Below are 19,820 nucleotides of genomic sequence, written 5' to 3'. Positions count from 1 at the left end.
TGGAATCACACAATACGTGGTCCCTTGTGTCTGGCTTCTTTCGCTTTGCATAAATATTTTCAAGGCTCATCCATGTCGTAGCACGTATCAGTCCTCCATTCCGTTTTAGGGTTGAAAAATATTCTGTTTTATGGATATGTTACATTTTATTTATCAATTGATCAGTTGATAGAATTTAGGTGTTTCCAATTTCTGGCTATTATAAATAATGCTAATATTCGCACACAAGGTTTTAGGGACATGTTTTCATTTCCCTTGGGCTATATATCGAGAAGTAGAATTGTTGGCTCATATGGCAACACTATGTTTAATATTCTGCGGAAATGTCCAACTATTTTCCAAAATGGTTGCACCATTTTACATTCCCCCCAGCGATGAATGAGGGTTACAATCTCTCCACATCTGCACCAACACTTATTAGTTTCTGCCTTTTTGTATTTTAGCCACCTTCATGGATGTCTGCATATCTTTTAACCGAAGAAAAACAATTTATTGAATGTTCAATGATTAAAGTATTTCATCCACGGTTCAATTACATGTTTTTAATTTAAGACTTCCTCAAGAGTTTGGCTATTGCAGAAAAATAAAGAAGAAAGGAAGGGAAAAAACAAGGGGAGAAGAAAGTAGAAAAGCAGAAAAAGAAAAGAGACAAGTAGTACACGCTACCCAGTATAAAAATTACCTCATTGGTTTCGTCCTTAGTGCTGTCTTCAAACTCTCTATAGTTTTACTTCTCTCTTCTTCCTCTTCTTTCTCTAAAGCCAGCAGAGATTTTCTCTATGCAAAGAAAACTAAAGTTACTTCTTCAATTTTTGTTTTAATTATAGTACAAGTAAGACAAGCCCACAGATTACATGCTATCACTTTTAATACAAATAATCAATAATAATATGACCAAGATTTACTACAAGCCAAAATGTAGACCAAAAGCGCCAAGAATTCCACAAATTCATTCTCTGTACTACAAGTTACTTCTTTTGAATTTAAGTAAAGTTTTAAGAAAATGTTGAGAAATCTTAGTAGAGATTAAGTTGTCCAAACACTTGTGTAACTATTCTATAACTATACTCTGATGAAGGTATTACTATTTATTTGATAGAAAAGGGAAGATTAGACCTATAGTTAAATATAACAATCTGACAATTGAAGTTAACATTATCACACTATCAAAGAGAGGCAGGCAGCAATCTTTCCATGCTCCCTCTTCCATTTCTCAGTCAAAAAGTGTAATCTTAAAAAGAAAAGTGTAATTTTTTACATTTTTTGTTACATCCAATTATTTTTTAAGAGGAACGATTAAATTGGACCTGATACAAAGATAGACAATTCCTTTGGAGTAAATGCTTAAGTTTTAGAAATGATTAAGGTTCATAGACTTGTTGAAAAGTCTTTTCCATTCCTTTTATGCCACGATCACCTAAATGTACTAAAAGTATCGCCAAGTCTTATGGCCCCAGGTGCTTCTACCCCACGGAACCACGGGTCCCTTGCCTTCCTCCTACTCTTAACATGTGCTTGTCCAGTCTCAGTCTTTTTACTTGTTACCCATTCTGACAAAATGCATGGTTGGGAGACAGATTGGGGTACAGAAAAAAACATCTGGCTCTTATCCACGTGTCTCAATGGTCCAGTCTCTCCCTTTCTTTCAGGTCCACACATCATCAAGGGGTGACTTTACTTAATTTTTTTCAAGTTAACAGTACAAGCATTAAGTAACTAAATGCTAACAAAAACCTAAATTTGACTTCACACTTAGGATGGTGAAGCCCAAAGCAAACATATATCAGTATCATTTATGGCAAGTGGAATAAAAATCAGTAAAGTCTTGTTTTGTAAACTTGAATTGTTTCTGCTAAAGCTGCCCTCTTGCTGGTGATGCGCCCGGACAGCTGTCACCAGAGGATGGTAGGGGAAGAGGCTGCATGCAGAAATAGCCAATGAATTTCTTCACAGCTCCGTGAGACCCATATCCTGGAAAATTGAGCACAAATCCAGCCAAGTACATTTAATCTCCTGTGGCACAGCTGAACTTGTTCAGACGCTTAAGCAATCACTTTGAATCTGCAGCCCAGAATCAAGACTTTTATGAACATCACTTCTTGTTCCTAAGCTTAGTCACCCAAACCTCCCAAATTAAAACTACACACGTTTCTTATTGTGGTTCATTAATACTAAATAAAGATGCATATATTTATCCTTTTAACAATCTTGGAGAGGGTGTAACCTCCAAATAAAGGCAGACTACATAAAGATTCTTCCTAGCAGAGTTAGGAGATTTATGAAAAGTCAAGAAAGTTAAATTGGAATTTCCTTCCCCAATATAAGGACTATTACTTTCCTCTCAAAACAGAAGACAGTATACTCTTCTCTGTGTGTAGTACAATGAGAATTGAATCTAAGATTGTTTATTGTATTGAGAAAGTCGAGGTTACGGAGATGAACCTGACATTCTAATGTGACTTTTCGAAATAGAATAATTTATGTGGAGTCTCAAGTTTTCAAGCTTCACATTTATGGAGAAGTCTAAATTTGCAGCTTTTCGACAGAAAAGGGGATCTGCCTACATTTCTGAAGACGGCTGCTAGGCCAGACATCCAGTATGCACCTTGCCATACACTGGACTGGCTTGTGGCGGCCTCCTTGGGTGCTCTATGCACTTACTAAAGCCCTGTTCACATGAGGAGTGGGCAAAGGACGAAGTGCATCCTAGCAGAGGATCTTCCAGTCAAAGCTGCTAAGGTTTACACTGGAACATGCAGGGCCGAGAGAGATGCGCAAACCAGGCACAGAAATCATTCCTGGTATGGAGTCTGGAACTAAGTAAGCTCCTGTTTGAAATATCTCATTGGTGTGAAATCAATAAGCCAACCCGCTAAGCACACTGAACTTCACCTCACATCCTTGCTCCCTGAGACTGCACGCAGAAGCCACACACCAAGAAAGCCCAGGTCCCTCTGGAACACGCACTCTTTTATTATATTGTTTTTCACTCATTAAAAGCCAGCAGATCACTCAGGGGTCCTTTAAAGAACAAAGCATTCTTGTTATGAAGCTTCCGCAAAGTAACTGAACTTGTTCCACAAAGGGCTTCACAGACCAGTAAGCGCTGCGGTTCTCAACCTGGACTGCTTATCAGACTCTCCAGATGCTTGTCCCACCTCAGAAAAGCTGGGGGTGGAGGCGGGGGGTGGGGGTGGGGTGGGATTACCAGGCCTCTTTCACGTGCCAAAGGATTTAAAAAACTGAGTTAGTGAGAGGCAAACTGGAAAGGAGTCTCTGAGTTTAGACTGATAGGTTTAAATTCCAGCTCTACCACTTCCAAATGAGATGACCTTGGGCAAGGTAACCTTTCTCTGAGTCTCAGACTCCTTATCTATAAATAGCACTTAGAGGATAGGGTGCTTGTAAGGATTTAAAACAGCATGTAAAGTGCCTGTTACATGAGGCACACTCAACAGCAGTAGCCGCTACTGATGCTGAAGACAGTGGATGATGAAAATGTGGATAACCCCCCCTTCGACAATTCCCAAAGCAGACAGCCAAAGAGCTTAGCTGCCAGGCCAGGAAAGGATCTGGAGGAGTCATGTGCCTTTCCAGTCCCCAGGGATAATGTCTTAGGATTTCTGCTGTGTGCTGCCAGGAATTCTCCAGAGAGATTGGCTAGAACTATGGGAGGATGTGGTGGCCACAGAGAGGGTGAAAAAACCAGAAAACTCAGCCTAGAGTTTCTGGTCTCATCAGGCCTCCTTGCTCCTTTACAGATGCAAGAGTGGTGAGGCCTCATTATTTCATCACCTGTTGTAATGGCTTCTACCCTTAACCCTGGAACGATGCTGGCTCTGTCCTTCAAGCATTAGAAAGCTTTGTGAGGTGTTTAACCCATAAAGAAGAGCAAAGTGACAATTTAAGAGCCTGGAAATGATACTCTTAGAGAGGGCTTTCGATTAGGAAGCACATATAATTAAAATGTAGATGACTCATGAATGTAGCAAAAGGTTGTCCAAGGAGCTAGATGAAGGAGAAGGGAGGCTCTTGAAGAAGTGTCACATACCAGCACATCACACACCCTCTAGGGCAGGAAACGAGTCAGGCTGAATCCAGAAAAGGCATGGAGTAAGTCACTAAAGGACAAATTAACCTAACTGTCCCAAAATTTGAAGAAAGGAAAAATCCATGTTATTTAGTACTTCTCCATTGATAGAAGTGAATTCATTAACAAAGGAGCAACTTCCCTTGTTAGACATCAAATAAGGCTGACTTAATTAGAAAGAGAGACAGCCTGCCTGACCGCTTGTTTTTACCCTAACAGCCAAGAACAAGAATTCAGAAAATAGGGACTTCCCCGGTGGCGCAGAGGTTAAGAATCCACCTGCCAATGCAGGGGACATGGGTTTGATCCCTGGTCTGGGAAGATCCCACGTGCCGCGGAGTAACTAAGCCTGTGCACCACAACTATTGAGCCTGCGCTCTAGAGCCCGCGAGCCACAACTACTGAAGCCCACACTCCACAACTGCTGAAGCCCGCATGCCTAGAGCCCACGCTCTGCAACAAGAGAAGCCACTGCAATGAGAAGCCCACGCACCACAACGAAGAGTAGCCCCTGCTCACCACAACTAGAGAAAGCCGGCGCACAGCAATGAAGACCCAACACAGCCAAAAATAAATAAATTTTTTTAAAAAATTCAGAAAATAACCTTTATGTGCAGGAATTGTAAATGACTCTATATTATAATTGCTTCGGCGGATGTAGAAAAATCCCTGATGGTTATCACAAGACTCATGTTCTGATAACATATTCATACAAATGCTGAGATCACTCTTTTCTCATCTTTGCTGTTGTGTAGAATGCCTGTTATAAGGACTTGGTGGTTATTTTCTGTTCTTTTCTGCTGTGCTTTTAGAGAAACCCTTGGGGCAAAAGCTTATGCAGTTTCTTCTATAATTTATACAGCCCTGTTTACCATGGTGCTTATTATTCATCATGTGACAGCAGAAGCAGCATCTTCAAAGAAAAAGCTAGAAAAGAGGAAGTTACTAAAAGTCAAGGCCTCTGAAAATTTAGCAAAAGTGTGAATGATTCACATATAGTAGTCAGTTTTTAACTGTTGCAGCAGCAGCAAAATATTAGACAATCTAGAATGTTTGTTCTAAGTGACAAGAAATGAATTCTCCACAAGGGCTCTGTGGATGGCAGGAAAAGGAGAGGTAGAGAAAGTATTATGGAAGCTATCATCTGCTTGAATATAATAAACTCAAAGTTAAGCCTAACAGATTAACTCTTAAAATCGTGTGTCCACGGAGGCAAAGACTGCTCTCCTGTGAGCAGCCTCCAAGCTTTATCAATGTGAACAAGATTCAGCCTATTAAGGCTCGAATGTTGATGACATGTTTTCTGCTGTGTATTTTTGCTGGATCGACAGACGCCCCTAAGCAGCTCAAAACTCTGACATCACAGAGACATCTATGTGATCAGAATGCATTATTTTAGACACTGAGAATGCATTTTCATCAATTACTGAACCAAAAATCCACATACTGAAGATTTCCCAAGGATATCTCAGCATTATCATTATTATGCCTTGCCACTAAACCACGTATTCCATGAAATTTTTTCTTATTTGTACGAGTAAAAGAGTACCTTCGTACCCTCTAAGATCAAGAACCCAGGAACTAAGTCCTCCGTTTAAAAAAAAAAAAAAGGATGAGAACAGTGAAGGGATAGTTTCATTGTACTATTCTTAAATAGTATTAACTTTTAGAATGGTGCTGCCCTATCAAAGTTCCAAATGATTGGTAGGAACAATTGCAAGTTAAAGTTGAACAGAGGCCAGATTTATGATTACATTTCCTCTAATAACATTAAACTCACTTATATTTTAGTATGTGCTGATTTTATTTAAAACATACTGGAAAAAAATCATTTTGCCAAATACCACTCCTGCCTCCCCTTTCTCCCCAACACTGAGCGTTTGGAATAGAGTTTGGAAAGATAATGACATTTGGTGGTTCTTACTCAAGTGAATACTTATTGTGCAACTGTGCGCTTTGTACTAAACTTGCATTTTAAACTGTGAGTTGAAGAACAGAAAGGATACCTACAGCAGCCATGGAATTGAGCTGATCAATGTAGAATTCAGGCCAACTTGTTGCTCCCTTGTTTTCTTCCTGGTCCTAAAGAGAAAGAAAAAAAAAGTGATATACCACCAGATGTATATACACAACAGCCACAAGCACATCTGACTTCCAGAGCCTCTAGACAATGGCCCACACAAACCATTAGAAGACACTGAGATACAAGATATTTGTCTTTTAATGTTAGCTTTAAATCATCAGACTGTCCCCTTGATCAGGGTGGTCTTCCTGATCCAATTTCCACAGAGAGTGCTGAAGTCAGAATTAGGTGTGACAAAGGGGACATTTTCTGAACCAGCGTTCAAGGGGAGTTGACATGGGAACTTAGCCACACATGGTATGATGCTGTTTTCCTTCAGGGGCGCAATAACATTGGGAAGGGCTCTGTGTTTGTTGCAAGGACAAAGGATCTCTAGGTACTGTGTCGCACTGAGGACGGTATTGCTGCACTACACGTCTGGATGAAGTCCACAAAAGAGGAAAAGCTGCCTTTAACCATGACCACAGGGGGATTCCCTGGCAGCGCAGTGGTTAAGAATCCGCCCACCAATGCAGGGGACACGGGTTCGAGCCCTGGTCCGGGAAGATCCCACATGCCGCAGAGCAACTAAGCCCGTGTGCCACAACTACTGAGCCTGCACTCTAGAGCCCGCGAGCCACAACTACTGAGCCAGCGTGCTATAACTACTGAAGCCCGCGCGCCTAGAGCCTGTGCTCCGCAACAAGAGAAGCCACCGCAATGAGAAGCCTGTGCACCACAACGAAGAGTTGCCCCCGCTCGCCACAACTAGAGAAAGCCCGTGCACACCAACGAAGACCCAATGCAGCCAAAAATAAATAAATAAATAAATTTAAAAATGACCACTGGACTTGGCCAATTGTCAACTGGACTTTTTTCCATTAGTTTGTTCAGACTCCAGCAGACAGTAAAAATTTTGAAGAAAGGTCTCATTTGATGTGACCAAAAGTAGATGATACTGCTTCAGATGAGGAGGTAACATAAAGCCCGACATTGGATGGAAGGTAACAGAAAGAACATACATTAGTCCCAAGTCCAGCCCTCATGCCATGACAGCTTGAGAAAATGTAACATACCTGAACTGAAGAGAACTGAAACCCAAGGAATTCAGGGACCCATTCCTAAACCGCTCCAGTCAATCCTGCATCTTACAAATCAGGGTGACTTGAAGCCAGCACCAGAGCCCCCAGAGCTTCTGTGGATGGGCGCTCTGTGCCAGCCTGAGCTCACACCTCCCCCTCAAATCAGGTGGCTGTGGCCTCTGCTCCATTGGAGCATTGAGTCCACTTGAAGATGGCATTGTGGTGGGAGATTTCCATGCATGTTTGCAAACCTGTGTGGCTCCAAGTCATTTGTGTGACCAAACAAACTTGAAGGGGAAAATTTCAGCTCTTCTCTAGCTTCACATTCAGAGAACACCTTAGTATAATCGGCATCTCCTGTCCCCTTGGAGAAGAGCTGGGCCAGGTACACAGAGCTGCTACCGGACAATGAAGTAGTTACTACCTATTTACTACGTCAGGATCCCCATCCTTGGGATACCGGCTTCAAGGTAGGGCTATTAATTTCAGTCCTACACTCTACCTAAAAGAAGAGAAACAAACTTTCTCTAAACAAATCTTTCTAGGCAGGTCTACTCTAGTGAGATAAAAGAAACAATTTCAAAACTAGTCTTTAAGTAGCCAGGAAAAGGGGGCAAAGTAACTGTTGCTTACAGTGCCTTGAAAGCTGGCAGTAACTGATATCTGAACTCAGGGAGTTGCATGAATTTCATCTGGAGACTGAACATCCCAGATCATGGGGACAAAGGCTAGAGCAGCAGCTTTGAAGTTGGACTGGATTACACTTCCATGGCTTTAAAAAGCTTAGGAAATCTGATGAGTTTTTAGAACAGCCCCTGATTATTATTTAACATGTTAATAAAATAGCTACAATGGTAGCGTAAATGCTGAACACTTCTCTCCTATTAAAATGGAGTATTAAAGTTTGCAAAACCCCATTGTTACCAATGTTTTCAGCAAGCCAAAACCCACAGTGATATTCAATGGTATTTGAACCTATAAAATGAAATAGAAGGTGCCAGATCTTTCTAGTCCCTCAATCTAGGGCAAATTTCCAAAATTACGACAAAATCACATCCCATGTCTGGGGTCCCATGAGAGCCTGCTGTAAGCTATTAAGTCCTGGTTACTGAAAAGAGATCATTTTAGAAGCTTAAGATTAGTATACAGAGAGAAATCTCTACACTCTGAAAATGCTTTTAAAATAATGTAAACAGATTAAGAGTAGATCTAGATACTGCAGTCAAAATAAGGGGAAGAAAGCTTCATTTTTATTTTACATGCCCCCAGTGCTGAGAAAATAAAATGAGCTAACATACGTGAAAGCTTCTCGTAAAAATACTAAGTGTTATCACTACATCCCTGAGGGCGGGAGGTACTCCTCAGAGTTCTTCATTTTAGCAGTGTATTTCCCTGGTCCTTCTATACAGATGTGTGCTACAGTAGCCAAGAGAAGCTCATCCCTGTGAACCAAATCTCCCCCTCCTTTGTGTGGCTTCTGGAGTCTGCAGTGATACACAGACACAGGCCAGAAGGATCTGAACGCAATTGTTCTCCGAGGTCCCCGAAAGAGCACTGGACACAGAGACTTGCCAAGGGGGAGACTTTCTCCTAAAAAGTCCATGAAAGAGATCACTGATGGAAGGGTAACATGTATAATATTCCTGGAAGGGTGGGTCCTCTGTATTACTAACCTCAAACACGTATTATTCTTTGAGTCATCTGTCTTGGTTCTATTTACTTGTTCTAGAGAAACAAGTGGAAAAATACACAAGCTTGTATAAACTGTACTACTGTAGTTGTAATAGAAGCAACTGTAATATCCAGCACATACAGAGCTTACCATGCATCAAACGCTGTTCTACTCACTGCGCTCTTCATTTAATTTACCCTGTGAGGTAGATGCTGTCATTATACTCATTTTACCGAAGAGGAAACAGAAGTAAAGGGAGGACAGATGCGTTGCTAAAGGTCATCCTGCTGGAAATTCAGAGGCAGTGGGAAAGAATCATGGCAACCTCTTTCCTAAGATTAGACCTCAGGTTAACCACAAGCAATACACATTGAGTGCAAAGCTGGCTTTTCACTCTTCACCACTTCACTATAAGAGACTCAAACATGGTTAGCGGCCAAAAATGAGTTCACCTCTCCCTAAACCCTTAGTGCTACTTTTGCTACATTCAACATTTCTGAATATTATTCTAAGGCCTGATGTCTTACCCGGGCTACCTCTGAACCCTCTCTCTAGACTTTCTGTGGGAACTCTTCTGCCCCTCTATCAACACCTCATCTATCGTTGTAATGTGTGCATGCAGACAGTACTTAAGAAGCTTTTCCCTAACTTGTTCTCCCGTTCTGTTATACAGGTCATGTTATCGGCTGTCTTCATGGGGATTTCTCAAGAGCCCCTGAAGATGAGCCCATAGCACTGACCAGCTGTGGACACTGAAATTGTAAACAAAACCCTCACTAAACCGTACCCCTCTAACCCTACTTTTGGCTACCTATTTCAGTGATTCCATTAGAACTTTTCTCTAATAAGCAAGAATACTGCCTTCATTCTGTTCTTTTAAAAAGTTGCTTTTCCCCTCTCTTTTAAAACAGATTGTAGGTAACCCTTAAAGACACCTAGAGAAGGTTGTCCTATGGGAATACAAGTTCTAGCAATCACATTAAATGCTCTTTTCGTTCTACCTACAGAATGGATAATTCATATTAATATCTAGTTTTGTTTCTTCTTGAAATGTAATAAGCATTTAAGATATATGCCTATCTTTAGAGGATCTATTAAATTAATTAGAATTGAATTGATATAAACATTTTATGTTATTAAATTCTCCACTGATAACTGGTTTTTGAGAATATGTGCAAACATCACTTATATTCAGAGAGATGGTATGATGGAAAAATGACCAGATAGGCCATGCAAAGATGAGGTTCCAGAACTTACTTGTTGGTTTATTCAATCAGCATCTCTTGCTAAGCTTGAATATCTTTGGGCCTTGTTTTTCTTCTGTTCAAAACAAGAGGTGAGACTAGACCATTTCTAAAGTCCCTACAAGCTCTAAGAGTCTACAAGCCTCTAATAGTGAGATGCCATGGAAAACACAGTTTGTTACTATATTTAGTTTGAGGGCCCAATTTTTAAAATCAGTAATTAAAAAAAAAATTATGTTGTTCAGTGACTAAGTTACAAAACCCTTAACTTTCAACAGCTAATTCCTTGACAAGGTAATTAGAGGGGGAAAAAAACTCCTCAACGTTAATTATTTTATTATTTGTCTAATCCAACTCATCCTGTTTTCTTAGGAGCTTGATAGTCGTCAATAAGAGAGTATTCATGGACAAAATTTCCTGCTGGATGGGCACTTTGACACTGCCTTTGCTTTCAACCTGCACTGACTACAGCTTTAACCTCTTTTCTTGGTTTTCCACTTTGCTCCTACAATCTCAAACTCTGAAAAAACAACAAAACAAAAAAACTCTTTGCTAGTAAAGGGAACTTGTACAGTGCAAGGGACCTTCAAGAACATTGATTTTTTTTTTTTTTTTTTTGTCTTTTTAGATCAGGTTCTAATCAACCAACTCATTTAGAAGGTTAAGAAATACATAGTCTATTTCTAACCTCACTTCATTTCCGACTGACACATTATTCACTCTGTATCTCTGGTCAGTGGCTACTAAAAAAAAAAAATCCAAGAGATCCTCCCCCATTCTCTTTAAATGTTCGACAGTACATTTGTTTTTCTCAGCATCAGTCTGCCCATAAGAATAAATTTTGCATTATTCATTTGTCTGCACTCTTTCTGAAGTAAGCATTCACAGCTATATCCCAGACTTCTGTCTCTCGCTTCACTATCCTCTCTCTATCAATCCAAGCTGACTGTATTCCACTTCTTCTACCACCATCAACAGACAGGCATTTGAATCCTCAGCCACTCGCTACCTTAAGTGACTTCTAGGCAGGCAAGGTAAGTAACCTCTGCATGTGACTCAATTTTAGTTTCCTTTTCTGTAAAAGGGGTGCCTACCTCATAGGGTCATTGTGATGATTTAATAAGTTAATACAAGTAAATAAAGATCTGGGAACAGTACACACAGAAGTGCTCAATAAATGTTAGCTAGGATGATAATGATACTCTTTAAGGATCTCCAGCTATGGCTATTCTAAGTCCTTGTTACTAGCACTGAAAAAATTGGAGCAGTTTGGAGGTAAATTTTGTCAGTAATTGTTCACATTTAAAACACACACAGCCTTTGTCAGTCTACTTTCAGGAATTTAGTCCATGATTACACTTGCACAGTTACATATTACAAAGATTTGTTTCACTGCAGTGCTGTTTGAATTAGCATATAATAAAGTTAACAAGTATATGGAAAGGGGAATGGCTGAATAAACTACTTTGTAGCAGTAGCAAAGAATGAAGTAGAGTTGTGTAATGATATTAAAAATGACCAAGTATATTATGAAGGGAAAAAATGCTTTAAAATATTATTTTCCATCTATAGAAAAAATATGTACACTACAGACAAACATTTCTGGAAATAGATATAATAAAATTTAACAATGGCTACCCCCTGGGTAGCAGTAGGAAAAGTCTTTTACTTATAAACTTCTGTATGATTCAAACTGTCATTTTACTAAGAACATGCACTATTTTCACAATTAAAATAGAAGTAAGTTTGAAAGCATTACGTGTTCTGTTAGGACAAGAACTCTGCTTTTTCTAATGTTCTGTGTGACATGAGCAACATCAGGTCGAAACTCTGCAACATTTGCGGTGTTTCTGTTCTCTATCCCTGGGGCACCCCTCTGCTCCCTACAGCAAATTATTTTAAAACATTTCTCTAATTATCTCCTCTTACTGGATTTTCTATTTCTAAAACAGACTATTAACCCTAATATCAGCTGTTTATGCAGACAAAGAAATTGAATGATCTGGGCTAAGATGTATGTACCCAAAGCAGGCTAACACTTTCTAAAATTTCCACACTTACATATTTGTGTTGCAAACAATTTCTTGGTAGCAGCTGAAGTCTTTCAGTGACATAAGTGGGTCTCAAAGTGCAGTTTAAACATGAAGTCTTAATGTAAAGAATACTTCTTTTGAAATTACCACAGGGAAAATTTCCAATAGGATCAAGTAATAGTATGTACGACCTGGTACAGTTTTTCTTTAGTTTAAGATGCTCTTAGAAGGCCCAAAATAGGCTGTGCAAAGGTCAATCAATTGTAAAGGACACGTTCTGTGGCTGTTCACTAGACCACAAATCACAGGCAGAAGCAACATGCACTTGGCCAGCAAAGGCCATAAATATCCATTCAGTTACAAACCCATGAGGTTCTTAGATAATACTTGTTAGGAAATAAAGACACACCATTTAACCGTCTAGATTGGCTAAAAATCTTCTATAGCGATATATAATAGTACCATTAACTCAAAAACAGTAGAGACAAACTAAGGTTTAACTAAATGAATTTCAACAGCAGAAAGGTACTATTTCAGTATGATACAAAGTAAACTTCATTCTGATAATGTTCATTACAGGACAAAGGCAACTAAACACTAATAAAAACCTGTTCCCTTTTTAAAGAAGATTCTCTTAGAAAACATGTTAACTATGATCATATAGGCTCAAGAAATGCTACACCTTGTTAATGATCAAAATAGTCACCTGTTGCATGAAACTGTCATTCATATTCTGGATTTCATGGGTTCAGCCCCATATACTAATGAACACAACAGATGTTAAATAAATTCACTCTATACCTAGAATTTTTATAGAATACTAGGCAGAAAGCGCCAGACAGGTCAAAATATTTTATTCTATTAGGTATGTCTCCATGATGTGTGTGGCATCTAATAAATTCAGGTGAATGATAGGAAACAGATGACAATGTGGGTGAGACCAGGTCCAAGGAACAGGGAAGGAAGAGCAGGTAGGATGGAAGATGGAAAAATATTTTGCAGAAGGCCTTGCTAATGACTTCTGCTAACTTCCCCTTCTAGCTCAATAGTAGTATAATTAGCATCTTCTTGAAAGATGGCCATGATGAAGTATGGTACAGCCAGCTTCTTCTGTGAAGGGCCTGATCATACGTATTTTCGGCTTTGTAGACCACAGTCTGTTGCAACTACTCAAGTTCAACTCTGCCCTTGTACAGCGTGAAAGCAGCTATAGATAACACTTAAAGAGTGAGCCCTGCCATGTTTTAGTAACACTTTCTTTACAAAAACAGGTTATTGGCCAGATTTGACCCACGAGCCATAGTTTGCCAAACCCTGTGCTATATTAAGCTTGGCTCTCAAGAGAGCGGGAGTACATCAAAATTCTTAGTTGGTCACCAACTATTTTCCATGCTTTCTCCTCTCCTCGAAGCCACTCTGTGTCCAACAGCCCCAATTAAAAGTTAGGATGAGCACATAAGTGTGTGGAACTTGCCCAGTAATGTGCATTTCTGCAAGAGAAGGAGCAGGACCTGCCATGCCTGAAAAGTGTACCTTCTTACCACGCTCACTGCTTCCTGAAATCTCACTTTTAAAAACAGCACAGAATCATTAGGTCCTTTAAATCCTGATATTTGCCTCCAACTCTTTCCCTCTTGTTCTTCATTCATCGGGAAGAGAAAACCTTGTAGGGTCCACAAACCTGAACTCCTGAGACAGTAGCTTTACTCAGTCCTTCCAGCACTTACCTCTGACCCCTGGCAGTGGGCTGAAACTATATCCTATAACCGAAGTTTGCCAAAGGCAGGCAGTTGGTTTCAAAAAATACTTCCTATGTTGTCACATTTCAAGATAGTCATGTGGTTCCTGGGACTGCCAAGCCTGGTTACATTTTTTGGCCACTGCCACAATTACACATCCAATGCATCTGCTGCCCAAATCCGGTTGGGCCCACACAAGGACTGATTACAGAACAGCATCTTCTGCATCTGCCAGGAAATCCAACACCTCCTCCTAAGCCTAGAATGTCAGTCATTTTCTGGAAAGACTGGAGGGTGACTCGCGATAACAATGGCTTTCACATTTAGCATTTAGAATCACAGAAGAAGAGCAAACTTCCTTCCCCATTTTTCCTGATGCTACAAAACATCTGTATGTTTTTAAGGCAAGCCATCATGGAATTACATAGCTAGGTCTTTGACCCTAGAGACACCCTAGTTTGAGTTTCTCCTCACAGGGACCCCTTATAGAAGGTCACCGGTTGGTGATCGATCATATGTTCTCTGAAAGAAGGCTTCAAAGGTCCACAATTGTTTGGAACCAGCACTCTCACCGACTGTCAGAAAATTCACCTCATAACTGAATTGACAGATGTCTTCTTGTAACTTCAAGCACTTGTTGGCCTTAGTTTTGCCCTTGGGAACTACATGGAATAAGTCTAATTTCTCCTATGAACAATAACCCAGCAAATATAGAAATGATTTGAATAAAGCTATGATGTCCTCCCAAAGTCATCTCCTAACCAGGCCAAAAATTCTCCACTGACTGAATAGCAAATGTTTATCTTCCTCAATTCATAAATAAATCTCAAATTTTCCATAATGTCATCACACCCACATGTCTACTACTTGAAAAAATAACCCCAATACATCCATCTGAATTGCTATGAAAGGGCTCTTCTCACATGCTTGTCGGTGATGTTCAACTCTACACAGTCTCTACTGAAAGGGCACTGGGAAGATATCCGACCAGAATGTCTCTCCAAGGGGAAACAGAACAAGGTCTTGCTTTCCTGATGGTCCACAAAAAATAATATTTATGATTTAGAATAAAAGACACATGAAACAGAGGTCAACATGGATAGTCCTCATTTTATCAAGCATACATATTTTTAAAAAGTTAGACATAAACTCAATAGTAAAATTGGGTTTCTTACTATAAGACTGAGGACACTTTATCTCTAAAACATAAATATAAGTTAACAGAAATGAAACAGAACCTAGGCTCACTAGCCGCCAGAAACTTTAGGGAAGTTTAGGCTCCTTTAGGGCACTGTTTTTCAGGTCTCTGGATTATACATCTGCCGTCCCTGTTCCCCACCTGTACGTGCATCTCTTCAAACATCATAGGAGCTTCTTCCATGTATGAAGCCTGACACCTCTTCTGACCTCCTGAGCTCTGCTTCTTCCCCTTCTCTGGTGGATGCAGATACAAAGTTCAGTAAAACTGATATACAATGCATGTTTTCTCATAGAGGGCTTCCCACTATCATACGATGTACTTGTTTAAAATTTGATAGAAGATCTCAGATTACTTAAAATAAGGTAGCCCCTCTATCAGTTCTCCCTGAGTTAAAATTCTGTACTGATAAAGGATAATTTTTTTTAAAGGTAAAATCATGGCATGAACTCAGGTCAAAGATTTTGTTGAACTCATTAATGAATGAGAGAGAACCAGTAAGATGTTACAACAGGTTCAAAAGAAAATTCAAAGAGCAAAGATATGTATGAACATTGGTTTACAAATAGATGCAAAACTGGTCAATACGGCGATAATCAATTGCATCAGACACAAGTTACTTCAATGGACAAGAATCATTTGAGTTGCTATCAGTTTTTTTTAAACAATTTGCAGATTTGTTAAATAGCTCAAAGATAGTGAAAAGTGGAGATCACTCTGAAGAGTGCTATATACAGAACATTCAGCAATTTTTTTCCTGGCATTTCAATATAACTACAGTTTAGCAAGATAAAATATGTATGACTGGTTGTATGACTGGTTGAAGTCCTGCCTGGTTGAAGAGGACGTAGTCTACAAAGGTGTTAAGGTGGAAGCCAAGCTGTATGACTAACACCTTGCACCAGACTCTCACACCTAAATTACACAAATGCTCAGGCTTGCCCAAAGCTTTTGCTGAAGAACACCTACCCTATCCTGACCACTTCACCTCAATTCTACCTGTTTCCGTTGCCTTGTCTAGTCTGTGTGGCATGGTTTCTATTTGTGCATCCACTGAGACTGTTCTACTCTATCCCCCTTATACCCACAGATGCACCTGGTCGTCTATCCTCCCCAGAAATTTGCTGGGCAAATAGCTGGAGTACTTCTAAGAGACTTCTTGTACTGCTCACCAAAAAGAGCAGTGAACTCAGTGAGTTTAGACCCTCTCCCCACCTCCCCTAACCCCACCCCCAGCCAGAAAGAAAACTACGCTTGACCACTGTTCCCTTAAAAAAAAAAAAATCAGGCTTGTGCTACTTCTCGGCCAGCTATCATTTTTGTTCTCCCCAAAATCACCTACATCAGAAAAGCAAGAAAAGAGTGCCACTTTAAAGACATCTAGTCTCTCTGTGGGAATCCCAGCAGTGAAACAAAGAGTAACAATGTGACTCTGAGAGTAAAGAAGCCAGCTACATTTCTTAAACAGCTCAGAGGCCCAGCCTGTTTCAACACCCTCTTCTTTCCTGAAAAAGCCTTGGCTGACTTTACAGAATTGAAATCTTAAAAGTCATATGCTACAGGATCCTGGGGGAAAATGCATTTCATGTGCTAATATAGTTAAGAAAATAGCCACAATCCTTACCTAGAACTAAAAGCTGAGACTTTACAGTCCACTTTCCAAACTACGAGACATTTATTTTATTTATTTTAATAAGTCACTTCTTTGGCAAAGCATTTCACGGCATGGAATATGACTGGAGCCTAAACATCTCAATCAGTGTAACTCCAACATCTGAAGCCAATTTTAGATGACAATTTCCCTTCATTTTCATGGCAAAGAAAAAGAAACAGGCCCCAATTATTATTTTCAGAAATGATACAAGCCCACATCCCCCTGTTGCCTGTGACACAAAGGTGTGTAATGACATAAAACAAATTACTTCTATGTAGCTTGTTAAGAGTCAAGTCTTTGACCCATGTGTCATCTGGGAGTGCTACAGACTCAGGTACAATTTAGTCCAGCTGGTTGGTAAATTAACATGTTTGGACACACATCACTAAACCCTCACACAGTGTGGAAATCCAATCCGTGGTGTCAATGGCCTTTGTTGCCTCACATCTTGCTACCAGATTTGCTACCAGACCAGCCTTTCAGAATGTTGTAAAGTGGGTTTTGATGTTCTGTAACCTGCTCTTGGGAAAACAATCAAAGTGTGTTTATGATTTGCAATATAATGCTTAACACGAGGCCATAAAGAGAGGACTTTGGAAAATAGTAATTAAACTATGAAGAGAATCAGGGGAAACAGTGAGCCCGTAAAGGCATATTCCATTCAGGGAAGCATTCTCAGGATGCCTGTGAAAAATGCTATGGCAGGGTTAACTGTCCCCTAGAAGGAGAGTCATAACCATATTTCTGATTTTAAGCCATCGTTGGCTCTACAGAATACTACTGCATTAATGACAGCATTTTTGGCAAAAGAAAGAAAAAAGAAAAGCATCAGTTGGAAGATGTCACTGTCTTAGAAATGTCTAAATGTGAGAATGTGGGGGAGTACCTCTTAGAAACTGAGGAGATATAAACTGCTTTTCCTGACATACGGGGACAGATGAGAGGATGCCATCTTAAGACTGCTCCAGTCAAATGCTGTTCCATAGTGCACTGAAGAATAATGAGAGAATTTAAGACACTAATTTAAAGTTGGTATTCTTTGGGAGACTTTCTACTGTAACCCGTTTCTAGTTCCACACATTACTTGGTTCCCAGAGTGTAAGGAATCTGGAGAATTCTGCATAGAAGTTATTGGTGGCACATTCTAACTTACACTGGAAGCTCAAAGCTTCTTCCTACTTCCCAAAAGGGAGAGGCTCTGAAATGCACCAACCGTAATGTGGATTCAATAACATTAGGTGTGCTAGAGCTATTAGTGAAAAGAATGAAACGAATATATATAGCAAAAACTCAGGAAAAGTGGCTTTTTTCCTTCTCTGATCTCTCTTACAAAGTGGATACTTCCTTCTACTGATGTCTTTCATAAACCTATCTCCTGGAGACGGTGAAGTCAGGCAGGCTTTGGGTGGTCTTTTTATGAAAGTAATTGCCATAGCATCTAGAGAATCTGAGAGAACCAGGGAGAGATGCAAAGGCAAGAAGCATGGAATGTGATACTTATGTACAACCATAATCTAGGCGCAAGAGTAGCCTTCAAGGGCAAAGGAGGGTAAATATCTGCTACAAATGCCACATTCTCCCACCATGTGTCAGGGCAGACAGTGCTATCCAATTACCACGCTATTTGTACTGAGATCCTTCATAACCTCCAAATGCTTCTCAGTGCTCCAGGCTTCAACCCCTAGTTGTTTAGAGTTAGTAATCAAGATAAATCTTTTTGCCATCTCTGCTTGGAGTTATTCATAGTGCACTCAGTTAACCAGGGAAGGAAGCCACAGTCCAAAGGAAAACTGAAACAAAGGATGTGCGTTGGTCTGGAGTGTCTCATGAACTACATATCCCTGGGCTGGTGATAACTGGAACAGGCAGCCAGTCCTGAATTCTCATATGTGAGCCATAGTGATACCCCTTTCCAGAGATATAGTGATAGCTGAGAACACTCATTTAATGTGCAATTCTACACCTGCAGATTGCAGAATTTTGGAAATGCAATGGAGCTGTGCCTATGGGCTTCAACACACAGGCAAGGGGCTCAAAGGGCCTCACACAGTTGCATTTGGAACCTTGGTCCACAATAGCACTGTTGACAGTGCTCTATGGCAAAGACTGAGAGCTCCAAGATTGTCATGTACTCCAAACTCTGCAATCAACACCTGATGGAATCGGTCCTGTAGCCGAGCTGTCAAAACTAATCTGCTTAAGAATTAAGATTTGGAAGCCAAAGATAGCCGCTCTGCAGTGGCTGAGAACGACTGCCCTCCCAGGGCCTCCATTCAAACCCACAGCTCCAAGTCTCTTCCAGTGACTGGAGCCGAAGCAGGAGTGTTCTCCCCACAGTGGGGCACCGATGCAGGCATGAGTGACAGCTGTGGTGTGAAAGCTGTGGTGTCTGCTTCTCTAGCCCCCATTCCAGAGGGGAGAATAGAGCTCCACGGGACACACAACCCCCATACTCTCCATGACTCCGTATTAATTGGTTTGTCCAACTAAGATAACTTTCTGTGTCTCAGCTATATATTGCTTATTTATTTTTATTGTTCTTTGAGAGACTACAAGTGAACGTAAAACACAGGGTCACTCTCTTCCACCCTCTTCCACCCTGATGTTCCCTAATTAGAGGGGGGGCTTCCCTGGTGGCGCAGTGGTTGAGAGTCCGCTTGCCGATGCAGGGGACGCGGGTTCGTGCCCGGGTCCGGGAAGATCCCGCATGCCGCGGAGTGGCTGGGCCCGTGAGCCATGGCCTCTGAGCATATGCGCGTCCGGAGCCTGTGCTCCGCAACGGGAGGGGCCACAACAGTGAGAGGCCCGCGTACTGCAAAAAAAAAAAAAAAAAAGAGAGGTGGCATCCACACAGCAGATTCATGGAGGATGGACAGACAGTGAGTTACCCATCTCAGTTACTCAATATCTGAAGCAATCAAGGAGTACAAGAAAGGGGAGAGGCTTTCATAATTTGTATAAAGAGATGACTGAGATAAAGGTGCTCTGCTTAGAGGAGAAGAAAGAGACCAATTGTGTGCTTTTCCAGCCACCGCCAACATGCCTG

At 40.6% G+C, this 19,820-nt stretch overlaps 1 protein-coding gene across 3 annotated transcripts in view; it reads right to left on the bottom strand.

Moving 5' to 3' along the window:
• DAAM1 (dishevelled associated activator of morphogenesis 1) overlaps positions 1–19,820 on the bottom strand; it is a 179,351-nt gene that overhangs the window by 63,136 nt on the left and 96,395 nt on the right. For all 3 annotated transcript variants that reach the window (XM_027111387.1, XM_027111385.1, XM_027111386.1), the window contains exons 4-5: positions 6,101–6,172; positions 683–777 (exon numbers count right to left, since the gene is read on the bottom strand). In XM_027111387.1, coding sequence (XP_026967188.1) covers positions 683–777; positions 6,101–6,172 — 167 coding nt within the window. The remainder of the gene's footprint in view (positions 1–682; positions 778–6,100; positions 6,173–19,820) is intronic.

This window comes from Aethalodelphis obliquidens, unplaced genomic scaffold, assembly GCF_003676395.1.
Source record: "Aethalodelphis obliquidens isolate GAN/ISIS:26980383/991018 unplaced genomic scaffold, ASM367639v1 scaffold10, whole genome shotgun sequence".
NCBI lineage: Eukaryota > Metazoa > Chordata > Mammalia > Artiodactyla > Delphinidae > Aethalodelphis > Aethalodelphis obliquidens.
Note: the sequence above shows the minus strand (reverse complement) of the source record. Positions and strands in the feature narration are given on the sequence as shown.